The sequence below is a fragment of the Pinus tabuliformis genome, chromosome 5_2 (assembly GCF_031772625.1).
Source record: "Pinus tabuliformis cultivar Carrire ecotype Pingquan chromosome 5_2, CPIR1, whole genome shotgun sequence".
NCBI classification, from domain to species: Eukaryota; Viridiplantae; Streptophyta; class Pinopsida; order Pinales; family Pinaceae; genus Pinus; species Pinus tabuliformis.
In genome coordinates, this window is record NC_142306.1 from 671976867 (window position 1) to 672000347 (window position 23481).

The 23481-nt window shown below is 35.0% G+C and overlaps 1 protein-coding gene across 1 annotated transcript in view; it reads right to left on the minus strand.

Moving 5' to 3' along the window:
* Nucleotides 1-515: 515 nt before the first annotated feature.
* LOC149160883 (plasma membrane ATPase 2-like) overlaps nt 516-23481 on the minus strand; it is a 28243-nt gene continuing 5277 nt past the window's right edge. The window contains exons 4-11 of the mRNA XM_089434730.1: nt 4974-5027; nt 2100-2150; nt 1667-1786; nt 1432-1554; nt 1200-1304; nt 951-1095; nt 695-859; nt 516-583 (exon numbers count right to left, since the gene is read on the minus strand). Coding sequence (XP_089290856.1) covers nt 516-583; nt 695-859; nt 951-1095; nt 1200-1304; nt 1432-1554; nt 1667-1786; nt 2100-2150; nt 4974-5027 — 831 coding nt within the window. The remainder of the gene's footprint in view (nt 584-694; nt 860-950; nt 1096-1199; nt 1305-1431; nt 1555-1666; nt 1787-2099; nt 2151-4973; nt 5028-23481) is intronic.

The window sequence follows — 23481 nt, forward strand, 5'->3', positions numbered from 1 at the left end:
CTCTCAGCCATAAATCATTTCACAATGGATGCAAATATTACATAGTAACAAAATAGCTATGGGGCCAGTTTGTTGACTGGCCTACATGCTACAGAGCAGTGACCATTTGCATCCATCTGTCCAGGTATGACAAGAACGATTATGAACTTAAAGAAGCTTTATTTGAATGAAGATGCTAAACAGAAATGCAGAAAATGATTTAGGAACAGGGTTTGGAGATACAAAGTGATCCCTTTCAATAATGCTCAACCACAAATAAACATTCTGTTCAATGTTGACTGAAAAATTAATTGCCTAGACTGAAAAATATCTTTAAATCTTAAAACCAATAATTCATATAAATCGATGTTTAAACCTTAAAACCAGTGATTCATATAAGTCGCTCAAGGCAAGCAGGTACTCTCAGCCGTAAATCATTTCACAGTGGATGCAAATATTACATAGTAACAAAATAGCTATGGGGCTAGTTTGTTGACTGGACTATGTCAGAAGCACTTCTTGTTGCATGAGTTGCATCAGCAACAACAATTCCTATGTCTGCCTTTTTTAGCCTGCAATCGTTTAACAATCTTGTACTTATGCTCTGCAATGACCAGTCAAAATCAGGAAGGATATGGAATCAAACACTAATTAAGGAAATGAAAAAATAAAAGTATCTGAAAAAACACAGAAGTAAAAGATAATTGTTGCTCACCAGGGAAAACACCAGCAAAACCATCAGCCTTCTCTATCAGTTCATCAACTGGCGAAGCTGCAATTGATTCATCTTTGTCCTGACCTAGTAAAGAGGATGATGGATACATGTTTGTACCCATGTCCAGTCGGCAAGCTGTCTCCTTGGCAATAGCCAATTGATCTCCTGATGAACATTTGCAAGTAAATAGTTAAATGTTGGCTCGTTGCATTACAAAAACAGTAGTGAAACTGATGACAGCATAACCTCACCATACCTGTGATCATTTTGACATTTACACCAAGATTAAGAGCCCTTGTGATTGTTTCAGCATTGTCATGGCGTGGGGGATCAAAAAGAGGCATCAATCCAATAAAATGCCAGGGCCCTCCTGGACTCTCCTTCCTGCCCTTTGGAACTTGCTGCAAAGATTTTGAGATAGCTATAAAGATATACATAATCAACAAGAAGAACTTACTGGGAAGATTCAGCCCACGGATAAAGCAAAAGAAGCCATATTATTAACCTGATATGCAACTGCAAGAGAGCGAAGTCCTCGTTCAGCAAAGTTGTCAATAACTGTATGAACTCGCCGGTCAATTTGTGGCTTATTATGTGCGAGGTTAAGAATCTAGCAGAAGGTATTTGGTCATTTCAGTTTTAATAAAATGTGTACAAATAAGTTTTGAAGCACTTTCTAAACAATACAGCCCATTACCAAGTCTAATGAAGAAGGTCAAATTTCCAAAGAATAATACCTGCTCTGGAGCACGTTTACTAACTTGATGCATTTTCCCTTCATTGTCAATATAAGTGAGAGTTGTCCTCTTGTCAGTTGGATTAAAAGGAAGAAAATAGAGCTCTTGAATGGCTGCCCGCGCCTTTTAGATGCATGGATGTTAAAAGCCACAACAAAAGATACAAATCAGTAAAATAAGCATAGGCCTGCTTATCAACTAAAATTTAATATGATGACATAAAAAAAATACTTGCCTCCTTAGGATCCGTAAGCATGCCAACAATTGCTGCATCAATGGCATCTTGATTCTCTGTTCTGGATGCTCTTGCAGCCATCAGGACAACAGCATCCTTGTCATATCCTTTCATGAAAACCTATTCATGACAACAATTAGTAATTGATACTTGTTTGAAGGAAACTAACAGTACTGGATCATCCAATATTACCATGGACCCTAACTAGCCAATTTGGTACAACTGCAGTATCACCAAAAATTATGTATTTATGAAATAAGAGAAAGGACAAAAAAAGAATCAGAAGTCCAGAATAAATACCAACCTTTTGGAAGTGGCCAACTTGGTTTGTACTGTTGACAATATGTGCTGGTTTACCAAAAAAGGTATGGACCCCAGTAGCAATGACAACACATTCAAGTTCACCTTGTTTGCAAGTAGAGCTAGAATAGACCCCATTGCCAGGACCCTTTGTTACTGGTAATGACTGACCACTGAGGGCAGACTACACACATTCAAAAATATTGTCATAAAACGTGGGTTAGGAGAAGTACCAAAACAGTCGAAGTTAATCCCAGAAACCATATAAAAGCATACCGAAAATTCCAGTACTTGTAATCAGAAATAAGAAGTAAACAAAAGGATTGGATTAAGACCTGATCAATCTTTAAAGGATCTCCTTCAAGAAGACGTGCATGCACAAGAACTATCACCACAATTAGATGTCATTTGCTTTGCGATTGTTAATTCATTTAAAAGCATATTCTCTGCAATATGCATCCAGTGGCTTTCAATATCTTTGCAAATAGGTGACAGGTAGATATTAGACTGGCTGCAAATGCATATTGGAAACTTTTGGTAAACCAATGGTTCATAATGACCACTAACAGGATTTGCATCATGAAAGAGAATGCAATATGGAATTGTATTTTCATGTTGATTAAAAAGCAAATATCTTGTTTTTCTTGTCAATGACCAAACTGCAATTGATATATCTATCCATTTAGCTAACCAACGTATGCAAAAGGTATCACCCCATAAACCTTGGTCAGACTCCTTTATATTTGTAGATGCAGAACAACACATTTTATGAAGATATGTACCAATATCATTAATACCATGTAACTCATATAGGAAGTCAGGTGCTAGTTCATACTCATATGACTCTATTGCTTCAACATCATTGTTGTTTAAGCAAAAAAGAAAGTGTTCTATTAACCCATTTCGCAGTTCATTTGAAGTATAATGAAAATGTAGAAGCATTTCGAATAAGTCAAATAGACAATCTCCTACAGCATATGAAAATGCATTTAGTCTAAAAAGACCATTTCTTTTTAATACAATATCAATATTGTCAGGCAAAATGCATTGCAATCTGAATTTGTAACGGTCAACATCTATTATTTCTTCCATCATTTGCAATTGCTTACCAGAGTTGCCTTCTGCAATTGTCTTCTACAGCTTTGCAAAAAATATTGATCAAATTAGCAAAAAGTGAAGATGATTGTTTCGAACAAAATATATATATTAAAAAAATAGGATCTTGCATTATGTTGCCAAACAAATATCAAATTTCTAGCAACAAGTCATATTTATAAATAACAAAGAAATTGGAAATGGAAACAGTGGAAAGACATAATGAAAAAATGCAGCATAACTTTAAGAATATTTCTGCAAGTTAACAAAAGGAAGCAGTGGAAAGACAAAATGAAAAAATGCACCATAACTTTAAGAATATTTCTGAAAGTTAACATTATTGTTGATTGCATTTGTGAAATAAAATAACAATAGATTGTCTATTGAAATCTATATTTTACTACTTAAACATGTTGCCCAATGTTGTATATTGCCTTTATAACATCACTTGGATTGTCATGAGTTATGAGCACTGAAAAATAAGCGATAGAACAACAGGAATTTGAGAAGCTTCAAGAAAAGATGTGAGATGTGAGTTAGCTAACATGCTTGCTTTTAATTTTTGACGATTGACCAAGCAGAACAATATAGGAACTGTTCGTATGCTTTAATTTGCAAATTACAAAGGAAACAAAATAACATAAACTTGATGAGCGGATACCTTAACATTAACAGAGAGTTAACCTGTTGTGTGAAATTAAGAAAAAACATACCAGAAATTAACAGTATTGAGAATCATATATCCTGAAAACAAAAATCTTGAACCTCAAAAACCTAATCTGAATGTTGACAAATTACTAATATTCATGGCAAAAACCTAGTCTGAATGAAAAGTGTTTCTGAAAAATAATACTGTTTGTCATTCTGCAAACAATTTGAGGGCATAATTGGTACAGGCATCAGACAATCAGAGCATGATCTGTAAAGATTTGATAGCCTGGAATTTTGCCCAACTATAATTCCCCTGTAATCGTGGCACACAGCAAATCCCGTCCATAACAACCACAGATCTAAACCAGAAACGACGGAGCCTAGGCACAGAAAGAAAGTTTTGTTTACAGTGATGCATTATGTGATGCCAAAGAGAGAAATGTTGTCACTAGATTTATTTTTCAACACGAAAAAAACTGTATAATTGTAGTGAGCCAGATAAGTAAAACTATCTTATAAAGTGATTTAGAAAATCTGTTATGTATTTGTATATATATATCTACATGTCGAAGTTACTAGACTGAAGGAAATTATATATCTTCATAAATAATTATATCTACAGGTCAAATGCTCTTAGAGTGTAGAAAATGACAGATTACCATGAGAAATAGTAGGGTAGTCTACAAATAACTTTTATGAAAATAAACAGGTAGAAGGATAACAAGAAATGGTAAAGGTAGCAATTAGAATGAGAAAGCTTGTAGAAAGAAATAATAATAAACAAAATATAGAGTTTGAACGTGGGAATTCCAACATTAAGAAAGGAAAACAAGTTAGATTATACTAGTATTAGAAATTAGGTTATCGAAGGTGTAAACTCTGTAATGAAAACCATGCAAGTATAAGGGAACAAAGACTTATTCATCCAGAATTACTTTTTCTTTCCAGAATTACTTTTCTTACGGACATTAACACAAAAACTCCGGCTAAAGTAAACAAATCCTGAATAGTAGTAGGGTCATAGAAGAGCAACCATATGGTTGTATAACAGTTAGCTGAAAGCATTCACTATACCATAACAGTCATACAAATACCACACATATAAATATATTCTAGACAGTGATGAAACCCTGAGTTTAGGGGAAACAAACCAAGACAAACAATCTTCAGAAATTCCTTTTGTTTAATCATTCTGGGTAATGCGAAGGAACAAAGAAAAGGAAATTATTGAATAAAAATGCTCTAAACAAATTATGAATACTGGAACAACTACAACATGGCAAACGCCAACCTCAGAAGTCTCGGATAGGCATTTCTGCAAGGTCAGAAACGAACAATATTATAATACTCAGAACGAACAATATTATAATACTCAGAATGAACAGTTGCGATATAAAATGGAAAACACTAAATAATCTTCATAAATTCCTTTTGTTTAATCATTCTGGGTAATGGGAAGGAACAAAAAAGGGAATTTATTGAATAAAAATGCTCTAAACAAATTCTGAATACCGGAACAACTACAACGGCAAACGCCAATATCAGAAGTCTAAGTAGGCATTTCCGCAAGGTCGGAAATGAATAATATTACAATCCTAAGAATGAACAGAGAGTTACAGTTGCGATATAAAACGGAAAACATTATATTTTCATTTAGAAATCCCCGATGGGGTTATCAAAAAAATAATTACGGTTAAAACATCTGAATATTTCAAATAGTGGCTAAGAGTCAATATCGAAGCCTAAAGACTGGCCTCTAGAGCATATCCGCGAAGGCCGAGCCAGATCACTCTGAGTCCATTAAAAAGGACAGAGACGAACAGGCCTCGACCTCGCAATGTCTTTCCTAACTCAAATACATACCACCATTATGGGTTGGCAAACTTTACATTCAAATAAGGAATTAAGACTACAAATAAATAACAAGCATGTTTAGACAAAATCGTTCCGTGGAGTCGAAACTCATCAGCCATAAAAACTTGATAGAAAAACCCTAGACTAGTTCAAGTACCCGATAAAGGGGCTGAACTTCCAGCACGATACACGACGAATTGAGCAAGTGTTCCTCTAACTCTTCATCCCAGAGTCTTCTTTGCCTGCAAAAACCTCCACCCTAACTGGGAGGAGTCCACAATTAGAAGTTCGCATTTTAAAAACAATATACATGTATAAACCGGGAGTTTGCACCTAACAATGGAAATTAACTTTCATAATACCTGTATAAATGAAAGTTCCCAACGTTGTCGAACTGTTGAAGCATAGAAACCTGTTTGACCATCAGAAGAACCATAATACAACAACAAGGGACCAGTAAAGTAGCTGACATTGAAGAAACTTGAGCCATAGCCATGCGATCTGGTACCAACTATTAAATTGGTGACAGATGAATTGAATGACAAGGGTTTGGATTCGTGGCGATGACGACTTACGACAAACCAACTTGCCGTCCTTTGCATCGAACAACGTGAATCCGTAATAAGACTCCAATTATTTTCCGCACCAAAACTTTGCTTAGACTTAGGTTAAAATGCCAATATACTAAAAATATAACGGTCAAACTACTCGGTCAGTGATCAATCGATTGCCAATAGTCCCAGGCAGGGACTAATAAGAACCTATTGTGCTTATCGTACTAAGGACCATTAAACCAATGATGTATAATCCTATGATCTAATCATTAATCAAAATCGAGGTGTAAAGGTCGTTGGGGTTGTTGAGCTTTGACCCAATCATTGGTATTCTACTCAACAAATTTAATTCGATAAAAAAAAAAATGGTTTAGTATTTTCCATATTTTTCATAAAGTAATCAAAATAGGATTGTCGAATAACTCCAATTTTCCATTGTTAACTATTAAAATTTGACGTAGGTTTTTTTATTAAACATGAATATTCAAATTTGACGTATATTTTTTATAATACATGAATATCTATATTGTAGAAGTCCCTCAATTATTTTCCATAAATATTTCAATAATTTTTTTTTTTGAATTTTTGGAGTTTCCCAATATATGTTTCACAAAATACTAACTAATAGATTCATGTTTTTACCCAACTACCTTCATAAATATTACCCTTCAAATATGGCTTAAGCTTGAAATGCAGAGAAGTTTAGCAAAAATACAATATTTCTACAAATAACTCACAATTATAAAAAGTTTCTCACTGATAACTAATCAACCTCTATGTGGTTAATAGCCTCTACTCTACAACAACTCCAAAACCCTCATAACATGATACACTAAGGTCTTATTACCACCCCTTTTCCTAACAATCACAACCACACAAAGTAGTGGCTCCATGTAAGGGTTTACTCCCACCTTCACCCTTAGTGCATGTGATCACATTTGATGGAAGTATGCCAAGGAACAAAAAAAAAAAAAATATAATACAAGTAGCCAAGCACAAAATTAGCCCCCTATTCTCTTAGTTCACTCAAATGAAGCTAGGAAATGCAATAATATACTTAAATATAGAATTCAAAATAATTTGTTTCTTTAAGGGAATTGGAAAAATCTCAATACATCCATGATTAGGTCATCGAAACCAAGAATCCATTCAAAGAAAGTTAGGCAATACAATAGGTAGAGTATAGAATTCAAAATCATATATTTCTCAAAGGAAAATGGAAAAATCTCAATACATCCCCATTAAGTCATCGAACCCTATAGAGAATCCCTTTGTAATCCTTCCCAAATGTAACATCATTTCTAATATTTGATTCTTAGCCTTCCAATTTCGTTTCCTTCTCATGCAAGAGTAAATTTCAGCGTAAATATGAAATTACCTTCCAATTTCCTTTCCATCTCATGCAAAGTAAATTTCAGCATAAATATGAAATTACAAAGGTAAAAAATAAGTGAATTTTTTTCTCCTTCCCCAACTAAGTGAGTTTTAAGATCTAAAATAAGTGATCTTTGTCCATATGAGATTCCTTGTTAGTCATCGAGCTTCTAGACTTATCAACTACCTTTTGTGACCACCTTTTTTACACATTCAAAATCAAATTTTATTTTTGTCCCACATCTCATTTGACAATATCTACATATGGTCCAAAGTGACCTAGAAGTCGACCATGCATATGAAAAATCAAAGAAACAAAGGATGGGTAAAAGAAAAATTCTTCATGACACCTAGCTTTAACTAAAATCACTACTTTCTACGTATTCTTTCTTTTGCAAAATTCCAGCATAGGTCTCTATAAATGCCATGTAAATGATTAATAACTGACTAAACAATAGAAGATAATAAAAGCCTTTATACATAATATGAAATTGAATCTATCTTTTTGAGACATTAATTACAGGGTTTATTACATGATATGATAATTGAGCTTAAGTTTTAGGGTAGATCTCAAGTTTAAATATGTAAAAATTTAACATGTCAATTTTTAATGTCATTTTTATTTAAAAATTAATCTTATTATTATTATTATTATGTATAAACATAAAATAAATTTAAAATATAAAAAGGTTTACTAAAACTCAAAAAAAGTATGGAAAATAAAAAAATAAAACCTTTTTTTATATTTACTCCGGAGGTATGGTAACTACATAAAAATATAAAAAAACTAGAGGTATGGTAAATAAATAAAACCTATTTTTATATTTATTCCATAAACTTTTTTATATTTAGGAAAACTTAAAAAAGAGGTTTTGTTTAGGTGAAGCTTATGGATTAAATACCATGGGACAAATTATTATAATATCATGGGCCAGATACCATATTTATAAAAGAGATATGGTAAATAAATAAATATAAGCAGTATATAGAGGAATGGTAAATAAACAAAAATATATCAAATAGGATTAGAAATCAACATCTAATTATATACCAAGCCTATGGGCCAAATACCGTGATAAATAAAAGAGATATCATAAATAAAAAAATAAACCAGAGGTATGGTAAATAAATAAAATCTATTTTTATATTTACTCCATAAACCTCTTTATACTTAAAAACACGAAAGATGAGGTTTTACTTAGGTGAAGCCTACGGGCCAATTATTATTAATACCATGCAAAAAAATATTATTAACCCAAACATTAGTATTAAAATATTAATATTATTATTATTATTAAATCTAATAGCCATATTAATATGTTATAATATTAATATTATTAAATTTAATAACTTTGAGTTAATACAATATTAAGTTTTATTATATTATAATATGTTATAATATATCATGATATGCCTTAACTCTATATATATATGGGAGGGAAGAAGAAAGACATAGAGTGATATAGGCGGAGTGATAGGGGGACTGAAAAGGGAGAGATGGAGATAAACTAGAGGAGAGGGGAGAGGAGGAATTAAGGGAGGGAGAGGGAGAGATAGATGCAAATATGGATGCGGAAGAGAGAGAATGAGAGAGGGAGGGAGATAATGAGAGAGTATAGAGAGAGAGAAAGATAGGGGAAGAGGGAGGGAGGTAGGAGAGAAAGGGAGAGAGAGGAATTGAGACAGAGGAGGAGAGAGGTAGAGATAGAGAGATGGAGTTTCAGTGGGAGAGAGGGAGGGAATAAGAAGGACATAGAGAGTGAGAAGTGGAGTGAGAGAGAGAGTGACAAGGGAGATATTGATGCAAGGGCATTTAGCCCAAGGAAAATCATTATAAAAACTAGACATAGGGGGTCATGAATTTTACGAAATAGTTTTCCTAAGTTCCAGGTCAATGTAATATTTAGACCTTTAAGTGTGATTTAATTATATAATGGGAGAATATGTAAATGCTTTGAAAATAAATAAATGAGAACATGAGTGGTAGAAATCAAATCCAACTCTTAAACAGTTCCACGATTCTAGGAACAAGAGAGAGCTTTTAGGCATTAAATGGGAAGCTGATAAGAAGACTTTTCTATTTTGAAAGAGAGGAAAAGATGGAATGGATGAAGTCTCAAGGAGACTTTTCTGCCACATGTGTATGCATGCAGAGAGATTTAGGGCTTTTGTTAGAGGGGTGATCGGATCCTCCAATGATCCAATCCAATGCATTCTTATAAATAGTGAACCTGCGCGTTCAATAGGCAGAGGCCACAATAGTAGAATCTGGCCTGTGTATGTGTGTGAGTGAGACCGAGGAGTCTCAAATGTAATCGTTGTTTTTAAATTAATATATGCAGAGTTGTTTCCTGGCTGTGTTAGAATATTGAAGTATTCCATGTATGAGTTTACTGTGAATTCATAGGATCTGCAACAAGTCGCAAGCAAAATTCTGAAGGACACAGAGGGACAGAGTGATTCAGAGGAATCACAACGGATTTCGAGTCCAATTGAAATAACAAAGCGAAGCTTAGGAGAGATAGCAAGTTGAGCGTGCAAGTCTAAGCTTGGAAGAGATAGTGTGTAGTGAAATAGAAAAAGTCTAGAACCCTTTGAAAAAACCATATCACAGAGGAAATGCTGAAGACTTAGCGTAATGTCTAAGAAAAAGGAATAAAGATAGAAGTGCAAGTGACGCTCAGTAGCTGTTAGATCTTATATATCAATGACTGTGATGAAATCGCAACGATGGAAGACCCTTTTAAAGTGATCAGAATGAGCCTTGGAGAATTGCAAAGAGCGAGCAACGATTAATTGCAAACCATTGCATCGTGGCTAGATCAACGGTCATGATTAAATCGCATATCGGTGATCGGAGGCGCCAAGGGTCAGCAGTTTAGGAATGTTGCGATATCGTCGACAGTGATATATTGGCAATCAAAGGTTCAGAGATCAAGAATCAGTGGAGGTGGCACCGGAAGTGTTCTGGAGCAATAAGTTGTGGACCTGACAACATTTACAAGTGTCGGTGCATAAGATTTGAAATCTGGCGTAAGGGTTCGGAGTGGGAATTCCTTTGTATTCCCAAGTGGTTAACATTTTCGATAGTTATATGGTGTGATCCTTTTAACACAAAAGCATGTGTTATCGCTCCGATATTCGGAGATTGGAGTCGGAGAAGGGTGATGGAATATATATGTATGACCCTTGGATATTGCGATGGCCAATTGCGATGAGGTTTTAACCTCAAGGTCTGTGCAAAAGTCGTAACCAAGGGCGAAAAGATATGTTGTGGAGTAATTCCTTTGTAAATGTATTTATAAGGGAATTGCGCGGTTAAAGGGTTATAAAGTCCCGAAAGGCAGATTTGAGATAGCCTTTAATAGAAGAGGCTGAAGTATGCTTATAAGGGTAGATTGAGTCCCGATAGGAAGTCTTAGGTGGGGTGATTGAGTTCCCATGTACAGGAACTGTTGATAAATGGGTTGTGACCATTTATGGTCTGAAGATTTAACTCCATTATAGAGTTAAATACTTGGGATAGTTGTGGATGCATTATTGATAAATGCATACTATGGGTATGTGCGGGTGTTATCCTGGCATCAGTTTGCTAAGTACAATTATATGTCGGGGAAAACCCTGCACCATTAGTGGTATCAGAGCATAAGTTTTATCAGAGTAGATTTGTAATCTGTAAAAGGAGAACTTTTGAAGTTCTTGGAAGATTGTAGCAGTTCCAGCAGAGGCTTGGAGTAAATAGGAACAGAGGATTCCTTGAAGGAATGAGAAAGAAAGATTGCTTAATGAAAGTTCTGAAGGAAATATGACCTAGAAACCAACCAGAGGACAATCCATTCAAAATGCAGAAGAATGGGTGAAGCAAGATCATGTTGAGATCTTGAAGGAGAGGTAATATGTTATGTGTTGTTTTAAATTAAGAATGTGTGTTTTTATACTAATGCATAGGTGACAACAAGAGAAGCTGTGAGAGAAGAATAGGTGAGTTCTTGAAGACAGAGTAAGGAGAATACTCTGAAGAAGAAGTGCCAGTGAACCTGAGGAATCCAACAAGAGATTGGACAGAGAGGATAGTTGAAGTGTTCTCAAGAGAGAGTGAGAGATTGCAGAAGCCTAGAAGGACGAAAGGTGTTGCTCAAGGGGAGGTTCTAGATAGAGGACTGTGCTTACCAAGAGACTGAGTGAGGAGAGCTTAGTGAGGTAAGATTGTAGCCAGGAGGACTAGTTGTTGCAAAGGCTTGTTGCAAAGGAGCTCATGAAGAAGGAAGAGAAGAAGATGACTACTAATAGTCATAGCAAAGGTTCAGAGAGAAGCCACAGTAGAGGATATAAGAAAGAGGATGCCAAAGAAAATGGCAAGAGGATGAGTCAAGAAGAAATTGACAAAGAGGTTGCTGAATTAAAAGAACAACTCAATGCATTAAGGAGAATGCTTGAGGAAAGCCAGAGACTAGGATGGGTCTTGAGGAAAAACCTTGTGAAGTGGCATGAAATATAGAGAAGGCTACAGCAAAAGCAAGTAAAGTGGCTGAAGGAAAAACTCAAGGAAGTTGAGTTAGAAATGGAAGAATCCATTTGTGAACCAGAACAAGGAGAATTTATGGGAGAGACTGAAGATGAAGACTTGAAGACTGAAACTTCAAGTGAGACCAAAAGGTCTGATGATTTTTCTGACAATTTGTGTATGCTTGCAAGTGAAGGACAATTGGATATTATTGTCATGAAGAAGGAAGAAGACCAGCAGAATCTAAATTCTGTTCTAGAAAAGGATGAGATAGATAGATTTCATATACAGCTGGAGAAAGATATCAAGAAACTAAGTGAAGGGCTTGAGGAGATTGAAGAAGAGATTATCAAAGAATTTCTGAATCATATGAATGATTTAGAACAACAAGGAGTTATGATGGATGAACCATCAAGTGAGACCATAGGGTCTTATATTTTTAAAACTGATAGTTTGTGTATGATAGCAGATATTGCGGGAGAAAAGCAGCCATTTGAAGATATTGTCAGAGGAGATAAACAGCAAGCGATTGAAGGCAAACTTGAGGAAGAAACTATGTTACCTAAAAACATAGTAAAGGATAATCAATTCACTATGATGATAGGCACAGTGGAGATGGCCATGGAAACTGTTGAGACAGGCAGTAGGGAAGAAGGACATCTACTGAAAGATGTTAAAAAGGAGGAACCCTATGCAAAGGATTTAACCTTGGGAAAAGGAACACTAACAAAGGAGTGTTTTGAAGAGGATGGACAGTCTTTTGAAGATGTCGAAAGTCTGGAGGAGTACTCTAGGAGAATAGAGTATGATGAAAGAGACCTCTTGAATGAGGGAAGTAGTGATTTGCTACAGTAGAAATACCTTGAGATTACAAGGGTCAAAGGAAGACAATATTTTAATACTATAAAACAACATGTAAAGGATGAAGCTGGAAGAAGAAAGCATTATGATGAAGTGCTTGCTAAGTGTGAAGATGAAATTAAATTGTTGGAGAAACTGATGAGAGAACCTGATGGTAGAACAGAAGCTGCAGTTACAGTTTCTGAAGAAGAAGATGTGTTTCAAGTAGCCATGGAGACAGCAAGATGCAATCATTTGTTTGCAGGTTCATTAAAAAGCATGAATGAGTATGAGTATGTGATCAAATAGATTGAGCAAAGGTTGTTTGAAGATGGTAAAGAGGTGGTAGGAATCAAACAATTTCAAAGTGAAGATAAACAACAACAGGTTAAAGGAGGAAGTTCACTATTGTGAACCCAAGCAGGAAAGCATCATTAGAACAGATGGTGTGAAAGAGAGACTAACTGATAGTCTCACAAATTCTGCTAAGAATTCGAATCAGCATACTAATATGCTGATAGAGAAGGAGAAAACAGAGCGTCAAACTAAATTGATGCCAAAGGGAAATAAGGCATAACAACCTTATGTTTTTAATTTTAACAAGTGTTTTGAGTGTGTAGGTTTTGTTTCAAATGCTGGTGGAGATTTGGCACAAGTGAACAACCAAATAAAAGTGAAAAAAGATAATTCTATGGAAGAATTCAACCCATGGAATGGAGAAATTAATTTGCTGGAGAAAGTGTTGAAAAATCATGATTCAATCATGAAAAAGGGTAAGGATGGTAGGGAGGCAGCAAGTAAACCAAAGAATGAAGCAAGAGTTAGCATAGAAGACAGCAACAGTAACCTGGAACAAAGAAATATGAAGCAGAACATGGACCAGCCCAAAGATATGTTGGACATAGAAATTGAAGAAAAGTGGTAGCAGATGATGAAGCAGTCCAAATGGAGGAACATGGTAGCAGCAGGAAAGATGATCAATCAGAGTTTGAAGTTGATTGACAAGAATAAGAACATGGAGCAAAAGACAGCATACATACAGTAGCAGCAAAGGTACAAGGCATATGGACAGTTACAGAACAAAGTGTGGGATCCAGGAAGACAAAGACCAAAAGACACATGATCAGGAGATCATGAATATTTCATACTTTGGGAGTCTGATGCAGGAGCATTCAGCCCAAGGAAAATCATTGTAAATAGTAGACATAGGGGGTCATGCATTTTAGGAAATAGTTTTCCTAAGTTCCAAGTCAATGTAATATTTAGGCCTTTAAGTGTGATTTAATTAGATAATGGGAGAATATGTAAATGCTCTCAAAATAAATAAATGAGAACATGAATGGTAGAAGTAAAATCCAACTCTTAAATAGTTCCATGATTCTAGGAACAAGAGAGAGATTTTAGGCATTAAATGGGAAGTTGATAAGAAGACTTTTCTGTTTTAAAACAGAGGAAAACATGGAATGGATAAAGTCTCAAGGAGACTTATCTGCCACATATGTATGCATGTAGAGAGCTTTAGGGCTTTTGTTAGAGGGGTGATCGGATCCTCCAATGATCCAATCCAATGCATTCTTATAAATAGTGAACCTATGTGTTCAATAGGCAGAGGCCACCAATAATAGAATCTAGCCTGTGTATGTGTGTGAGCAAGACTGAGTCTCGAATGTAATCGTTGTTTTTAAATTAATATATGCAGAGTTGTTTCCTGGCTGTGTTAGAATATTGAAGTATTCCATGTATGAGTTTATTGTGAATTCATAGGATCTGCATCAGGTTGCAGGAAGAATTCTGAAGGACACAGAGGGACAGAGTGATTCAGAGGAATCACAATGTATTTCGAGTCCAATCGAAACAACAAAGCAAAGCTCAGGAGAGATAGCAAGTTGAGCGTGCAAGTCTAAGCTCAGAAGAGATAGTGAGCAGTGAAATAGAAAAGGTCCATAACCCTTTGAAGAAACCATGTCACAGAGGAAATACTGAAGACTTAGCGTAATTTCTAAGAAAAAGGAATAAATGGAGAAGTGCAAGTGATGCTCAGCAGCCGTTAGATCTAATAGATCAACAACTGTGATGAAATCGCATTGGAGTAAGACCCTTCTAAAGTGATAGGAATGAGCCTTGGAGAATTGTGAAGAGTGAGTAGTGATTAATCATGGACCGTTAGATCGTGGTCAGATCAACGGTCACGATTAAATCGCATATCGGTGATCAGAGGCACCAAGGGTTAGCAATTTAGGAATGTTGTGATATCGCCAATAGCGATATATCGATGATTCGAGGTTCGGAGATCAGGAATAGGTGGAGGTCACAGCGGAAGCATTCTAGAGAAATAAGTTGTACACCCGACGACATTTATAAGTGCCGGTGCATAAGATTTGAAATCTGGCGTAAGAGTTTGGAGTAGGAATTTCTTTGTGTTCCGAAGTGGATAACATTTCCTATAGTTATATGGTGTGGACCTTTTAATGCAAAAACATGTGTTATCGCTCCGATAGTCAGAGATCAGAGTCGGAGAAGGGTGATGGAATATATATGTATAACTGTTGGATATTGCGATGGCCAATTGCAATGAGGTTTTAACCTCGAGGTCTGTGCAAAATCCGTAACCAAGGGCAAAAAGATATGTTGTGGAGTAATTCCTTTGTAAGTGTATTTATAAGGGAATTGCGCGGTTAAAGGTTTATTAAGTCCCGAAAGGTAGATTTGAGATAGCCTTTAATAAAAGAGGCTAAAGAAGGCTTATAAGGGTAGATTGTGTCCCAATAGGAAGGTTCATGCAGGGTGATTGAGTTCCTATGTACAGGAATTGTTGATAAATGGGCCGTGACCATTTATGGTATGAATATTTAACTCCATTGTAGAGTTAAATACCTGGGACAGTTGTGGATGCATTATTGATAAATGCATATTATGGGTATGTGTGGGTGTTATCCTGGCAACAGTTTGCTAAGTACGGTTATATGCCGGGGAAAACCCTGCACCAGATATGGAGATAGAGAGTATGTTTAGGGGTTAGATAAAGAGACAAAGAAGGAGAGATGGAGAGAAGGGGAAGAGAAAGAGAGATAAAGAGAGAGGGATGGATATAGTAACATAGTTGGAGAGAGAGAGAGAGAGAGAGAGAAGAGGAAGAGAGATGATTGAAAGACAAACGAGAGAGAGAGAGAGAGAGAGAGAGAGAGAGAGAGAGAGAGAGAGAAGGGGGAGGGGAAGAGATACATGACTTGAGAGAGAGGAGGAAAGTGAGGGGGGAGAGAGAGGATTGGAAGGAAAGAGAGAGAGAGAGAGAGAGAGAGAGAGTGATGGGGGAAGAGAGAGGGAGGTAGGAGAGAAAGGGAGGGAAAGTAAGGACGAGAGAGAGGGCTTGAGAGAGGAGATGAGAGAGGGAGGGAGAGAGGAGGAAAGAGGGAGGGATAGAGAGATGGATTTGGAGGGGGGGTGAAGGAGGGATGAACAAAGACATAGAGAGTGAGAAGTGGAGTGACAAAGGGAGTGACAAAGGATAGATGGAGAGAGAGAGGGAGTGACAAGGGATAGATGGAGAGAGTGTGTATGTTTGGGGTTGAGATAAAGAGACAAAGAAGGATAGATGGAGAGAACGAGGAAGAGAAGGAGAGATTATGAGAGGGAGCGATATAATAACAAAGTTGGAGGGTGAATATAGAGAGAGTGAGAGAGAAAGAGAGAGAGGATGTGAGAGAGTAGAGAGAGGGTGGGAATGAGAGATGGAGTTGGAGGGGGAGAGAGAGGGAGGTAAGAATAAATAAATAGAGATATAAAGGTAGAGAGAGAGAGAGGGAGTGATAAGGAAGATGGAGAGAGAGTGAGAGAGGACATCAGGAGTGAAGAGAGATAGAAGTGGGGGAGAGGAAGTGAAGGGGAAGAGAGAGAGGGATAGGTGGAGGGATGGATAGATAGATAGATTGGAGAAAGAGATTGTAAGTTTTAAGGGTGATATAGAGAGAAAAATGGAGATACAGATATAAATGGAAGGTGAAGAGATGGAGGAAGAGAGAGATGGAGAGAGGGAGGGAGGGACAGAGAGATTGATAGGTACAGAGTGAGAGAGTATGTATGTTTGGGAGGGTGAGATAGAGAGAAGAATAATGAGAGATGGAGGGAGAAATAGATATAGATTGAGGGGGGTGAGAGAGGGAAGATGATTTCTTTCACTAGATGCAATGATTTTAGTGTAGATGGCGATTTCTAATCCTATTTGATTCATACACTATATGAATTGATTTTAGTGTAGATGTTGATTTCTAATGCTATTTGATTACTTACACTAGATGCATTGATTTCAATGTAGATGATTTCCAGTCCTATTTGATTGTTTTCACTAAATGCATTTAATTCAGTGTAGATGGCGATTTATAATCCTATTTGATTGCTTGCACTAGATCCATTGATTTCAATATAGATGTTTGTTTCTAATACTATTTGATTGCTTGCACTAGATGCATTGATTTCAATGTAGATGATTTATAATCTTGTTTGATTGTTTTTTATAAATGTATTAATTTCAGTGTAGATGGTGATATCTGATCCTATTTGATTGCTTGTGCTAGATGCATTGATTTCAATGTAGATGTTGGTTTCTAATCCTATTTTCTTACTTGCACTAGATGCATTGATTTGAGCGTAGATGTTGATTACTAATCCTATTTAATTGCTTGCATTATATGCATTTATTTCAATGTAAATGTTGTTTTCTAATCTTATTTGTTTGTTTGCATTAGATGCATTGATTTCAGTGTAGATGTGGATTTCTGATTTCATGTAATTGGATGTATGATGGGATATTAATTTTAAAGTGACTGCATTAACATTGTGCATTGATTTCATTATAAGAAAAAATAATTATTGACTACGTACATTAATTTTTGTGTTATAGTAATTCAACCTATTAATATTAAAGGGAAAGAGAGACAAGGTATGATATTTACTACAGCATCTCGAGCTAAAGATTTGAATAGCTTATGATTCCTTTTCATATAATCGATATGAAAATATGACAAAAGTAACAAGGGTGAAAATAAGAATAGTAGAAGAAAATAGTTTGATATTAATCATAATGAAGACTACTTTTAATTGACTACATTCTTATTATTCACAATTTCTATCATTCAACACTACTACATTGTCACTTTTCATTCAAAATGTGTATTCCATCATTAAAATTATGAACAATATTTATTATCTCAACAAACTGAGGTAACTAAGAAAATTTAAAATTAAAATGACCAAATTAATCTCAGACATATTTAGCATATTTAAAATTATTATATTAATATTAGATGTATTTACATATTATTAATAAATTAATCATATGTTCGATATATTTTCCTTGGATGCACACTATTAAAACCAGCATAGATCCATCTTAAATCTGGATCTCTATCAAGCACCGAGAGGGATCAAATCTCTCAAGGTGCAAACCTTTCGTCAAATTTTACACTCAAAAAAGAGGTTTACACCTCAAGAGATTTGATCCCTTTCGGGGCTTGATAGATCCCAAGTTAAGATGGATCTAAGGAGGTATTTATAGAAATGACCAAAAAAAATATAATTTTATTGTGTATAATATTTTTTAAAATATATATAATATTTTATGAAAACAACTAGTATAAAGCAATTACTTATTTCAAATGTTTAAATAAAATAAAATATTTATGTTTTATCATAAAAGTAGGAAAGTCGTTTTCTTTATCTTTTTCTTTATCTCACATAGTGACAAATTTTCCCCTTGGGTATATATATTATATCTATGAATTTTGAAATAAAGATGCATGTATAATTTGTTATCCTATCTAAAAATATTTTGCTACTAGTTATTTAAAATAAATAAATACTTTGACTATCTCAGACTTTATTTTCACTATAAAATATTTAATTTAATTAAGTAAAAAACTTTAATCACATGTTTAAACCACTTAAATAATTTTTATTTTATTTTTTTTAATCAGACAATAAAGGCCAAATATTAGTAAAACATTCATTGAAAGCAACGAAACCATCTTTTTTCAGAGGAAAAAAACATTAGATTCTATTATGTAAGAGATCAGTACATATAACCAAAACATATATCAAAAATAAGTTCAAAAGGAACTACATTCTAAGAACATGGGTCCATCCTTATGCTTCATTTGATTACAACTATTGATAGACCATATTTTCTGAGATATATGAAAAGGAGAAACTGTAAAAAATATGCTATAAAAAATACACAACAAAAGTCTTTGAAATACATAACCAAAAAAATCTAGGGAGTATAATTCCAGGTATCATGTCACTCGATATTGAAAACCCATTCATCAATGATCAACCCTCTTTCCACTAGTATTGGATAATACCAAGAGGAGAATTCAGTCCTTCCTTTGATAAGAAAACCACGAGCTCATTCCAGACCTTGAAGATATGTGAGAATGTGATTTCCATGAATGACTTAGTCAAAATAAATATGCACTCTAACCAATTGGACAAAGAGGTATTGGAGACACTAGCCCAACCATTTACAGTCTCAATAATGACTTTATAATCCCCATATATAACAATATGACAAATATGGATATGTTGAACAAATTGTAACAGTCCCCAAAGTGTCAATACTCCGAAATGAGTATTGGAACCAACCCCACAATTCCAATGAAAAAGGTATATGGTATGAGGACTGATCCTAATCATAACTCTACATCCACATTTTCCAGATTGGGTAGCCCCGTTGAAGAAACCTGCAGGAAACAAAGATTGAAATGATATGTCAGGTGAGGTTTGTAACTATGAATTAAATTTTGTTTTTCATTAAGAGAGAATATGAATATATGCAAGGAGAGGTAGATCATTAGGTTTCATATCCCAATGTGTCTTCGTCTTCCCACTTCCTTTATTTTTCTATTTACAATATTTACATATATTTTTATAATCCCAAAGATTAGGTGTCAACATTTATCCCCCCTTAATCTAAAGGGATGTTGGTGATCAGTCCAAGTTGCATCATTTTGAATCTTTCAAACTTTTCTCTTCCAAGCACTTTGGTGAATATGTTTGCAATCTGCTCATTTGCGGAACAATGTCGTAGGTGGACTGTATTGGCCTCAACATGATGTTGAATCAGATGGTATTTTGTATTGTTGTGCTTCGTTTGATCATGGAAATTTGGATTCTTGGCTAAATTTATTGCAGAAGTGTTACCAATCAAAATAGGATTTGAATGCGCTTGTTTCACCTGCAAGTATTCCTAAATTTTCTTGAGCCACATAATTTCCTTTGTTGATTTAGTTGTTGCCATATATTTTTCCGTAGTTGTGGAATCTGCTTTAACTGATTTTTTGTGTGACCTCTAAGAGACAAATTTTGATCCATGATTCATAACATAACCTAAATTAGATACTCTAGTTTCTTTATCTCCATCTAAATTTGAATCACAGTATCCAATCACGCTGAAGTCGCCCACCTATGTATACTTGATTCCAATGTATTGAGTTCCCTTCAATTACTTTAGAACTCTTTTTATAGGAGACCAATGACCCTCACAAGGATTTTACATAAACCTTGAGAGGATTCCAAAAACAAATGAAATGTCTGGTATGGTAGTAGTCAGGTAGTTGAGACTTCCTACAAGTTATTTGTACTTTGTTGCGTCCTCTAGTTATTTTCCTTAAGTGGATGCGAGCTTTAAATTTTGTTACATTGGAGTAGTCAAAGGATTGTACTCAGCCATGCCAAACTTGTTCAATAGATCTCCAATGTAATTATTTTGAGAGAGGAATATAAACTTCGGATGTTGGGTTACTTCAATACCAAGATAGTAGTGAAAGTAACCAAAAGCTGTCATTCCAAAACCTTTTCTCAGTTCTTCTTTTATGGATGAAATCTAGTTCTTATTATTCCCAACCATCAAAATATCATCTACATACACCACAAGATATACAAATGTTTTTCCAAGATTCTTGAAAAGAAAAGTTGCATCATCAAGTTCATAATGCTTGAAATTGAGTTTCAGAAGATTCTCATTCAATTTCTAATACCAGGCTTGCAGTGGTTGCTTGAGGCCATGCAAGGATTTTACAAGCTTTCATACTTTATGTTGTTGGCCCTTCACAACAATTCCTTCTGGTTGGGACATCAAAACATTTTTCTTCATATCTCCATTCAAGAAAGAAATTTTTACATCCATTTGATGGAATTTCCAACTGTTCTGAGTTGACAAGGAAAAGAGTTTCGGGATGGTAGCCCATTTTGTTGTGCGGGAAAAAGTCTTTGCATAATTGACCCCTTCTTTCTATGCAAAACCTTTTTCCACAAGCCTAGATTTATGCTTGTCAAGTGATCCATCTACTTTATCCTTGTCCTTAAAGACCCACTTGTAGGTTATTGGCTTGGTTCCCAATGTAGGATCAAACATTTAAGATGTTATTCTTTATCAAAGAATAATATTCCTTTTGCATTGCTTATTTCCATTCATAATGAGAAGTAATTTTTTTGAAGGAAGTTGGTTCAAAATATGTAGACAAATTAAGTTCACAATCATATGAAACATCCATATAAACAAGTGAATCAAGATCATTTACATCACCTCCATTTTTTCTAACATAGATTCTTGTTCCTATCTTTCCAACCTCATCTTGATGAACATTTTGAAGTGTTTTTCTGAGATGGCCCAAACTACTCAGTTGATTGAAATGTGGTTGAATCAATAGTTATCCTCCCAATTATGTCAATCACTTCACTCAGAGTGTCATCTTCATAACTGGTTAGAGCTTCATGAGGGGGAAAGAGTGATTCAAAAGGAGATTCCATAGATTTATCCAGTATAGGGATCCCCCCTTCAAGATGTGGAATCTCATTATCAAATTCTTGAAAATACTTTGCATGTCCAAATCTATCTATGTAAGTTGTTGCTCATCAACATTTTCAGTCTTGGAAGAATCAAGAAAGATCACATCTCTCGATATTATAAACTTCTTATTAAGTTCATCATATAGACATTATGATTTTGAGGTATCTGAGTACCCCAAGAAGATACATTTACAACTCCTTTCACCGAGTTTGTTTCTATGTTTCTTAGGTATCAAGGCATAACAGGTGGAACCAAAAACACTAAGATGCCTCACTGAAGGAATGTGACCATACCACATCTCATGGGGAGTCTTGTTTTTTATAGCATGAGATACACACATATTCTTTATATATACAACACATATAACTTCATCAGCCCAAAACATTAGCTCAAAATTCTTGAAAAACATCATCGAACGTACCATATTTAAGATTGTCTTGTTCATTTTTTAAGCTACTCCACTTTGTTGGGGATTATAAGGCACGATTTTTTGATGTTTTATCCCATTTTGGCAAAGATAGTTTTCAAATTCATTTGAAGTATATTCTTTTCCATTATTAGTACAAATAAAGCCAATATGAGATTGTGCATCATTTTCAATCCATGTATGAAAGTTCTTGAATGTTTCAAAATCTTCATATTTTTTCTTCAGTAAATCAACCCAACACATTCCGATGTAGTCATCAATAAATGTCATCATATATTTATTAACATTTGCAAAAGGAACTAGAATTGGGCCACATAATAAGAATGATAGAGTTCAATTTTTATATGTGCTCTAGAATGAGAATCATGAAATGATTGCTTTTTGTGCTTTCCTAACATACAAGCATCACATTACTTAAGTTTTCTAAGAATTGTAGGCAAACCAGTAACACCATTTTTCTTCAAAATATCAAGGTTTTCATAGTTCATATGTCCAAATCTAGCATACCATAAAAACCTTGATGGAAGTATACCTTCATCATAGTTAGAACTGTATGAAACTTTTTGTGCATGAGTAGGGGTTCGTTGCAGCTTCTATAGTCTTTCTTCATCTATCGCATTCATGAAAATTGATTGATGTTATGGTTTTATGACCTCAACCTTTCCATCAAATATACGAATGGAGTGTCCTTGTTGGCGGATGTGGACCAAAGATAACAAGTTTCTCATCATGTAGAAGAAATTCTGGAAGACCACACATTTTGATCCTGATGGTGCCAAGCTCCGATGTCTTGAGTTTTGACTTGTTTACAAAGTAGGTTTCTCCATCAACATTGTCAGTGAATTCTTCAAAGAAATACCTTTTGAAAGCCATATGGCAAGTTGCTACTGAATCAAGCAACTAAACATATTGCCATGAAGCAATTGAAGCATTAAATAAGTCTTCAGTTACCACAATTTTGCAATGTACCACAACATTATGAGAGGACTCAGGTGCTTTTCCTTTCCCTTTACCGAGTGTTTTACCTTTTTCTTCATTTACTTCCTACTTGATTTTGTCCCAAGGAATCTTACATGTTAAATCATCATGTCCATTTCTGTTGCATCGTATACAATAAATATCAAACTTTTCTCCTTGGAAATGTCTGCCTCACTTCTTTTAAAATTCTTCCTTCCTCTTCCTCTTCAGCCACCTCTTCCTCTAGAAGAATCTTGTCTTTGATTCTTCTCATTTTTGTAAGGAAAGCAACTTCTTCAAAAGACTTAGGAGCTCTCTTTTTCCCAAAATTCTTCTCTCTTTTAGCAAAATTATTCTCAAGGGAGTCAAAAGAAATCTTCTTAATTTTGCGACTTGCTTGCAATGACTCAAGATAAT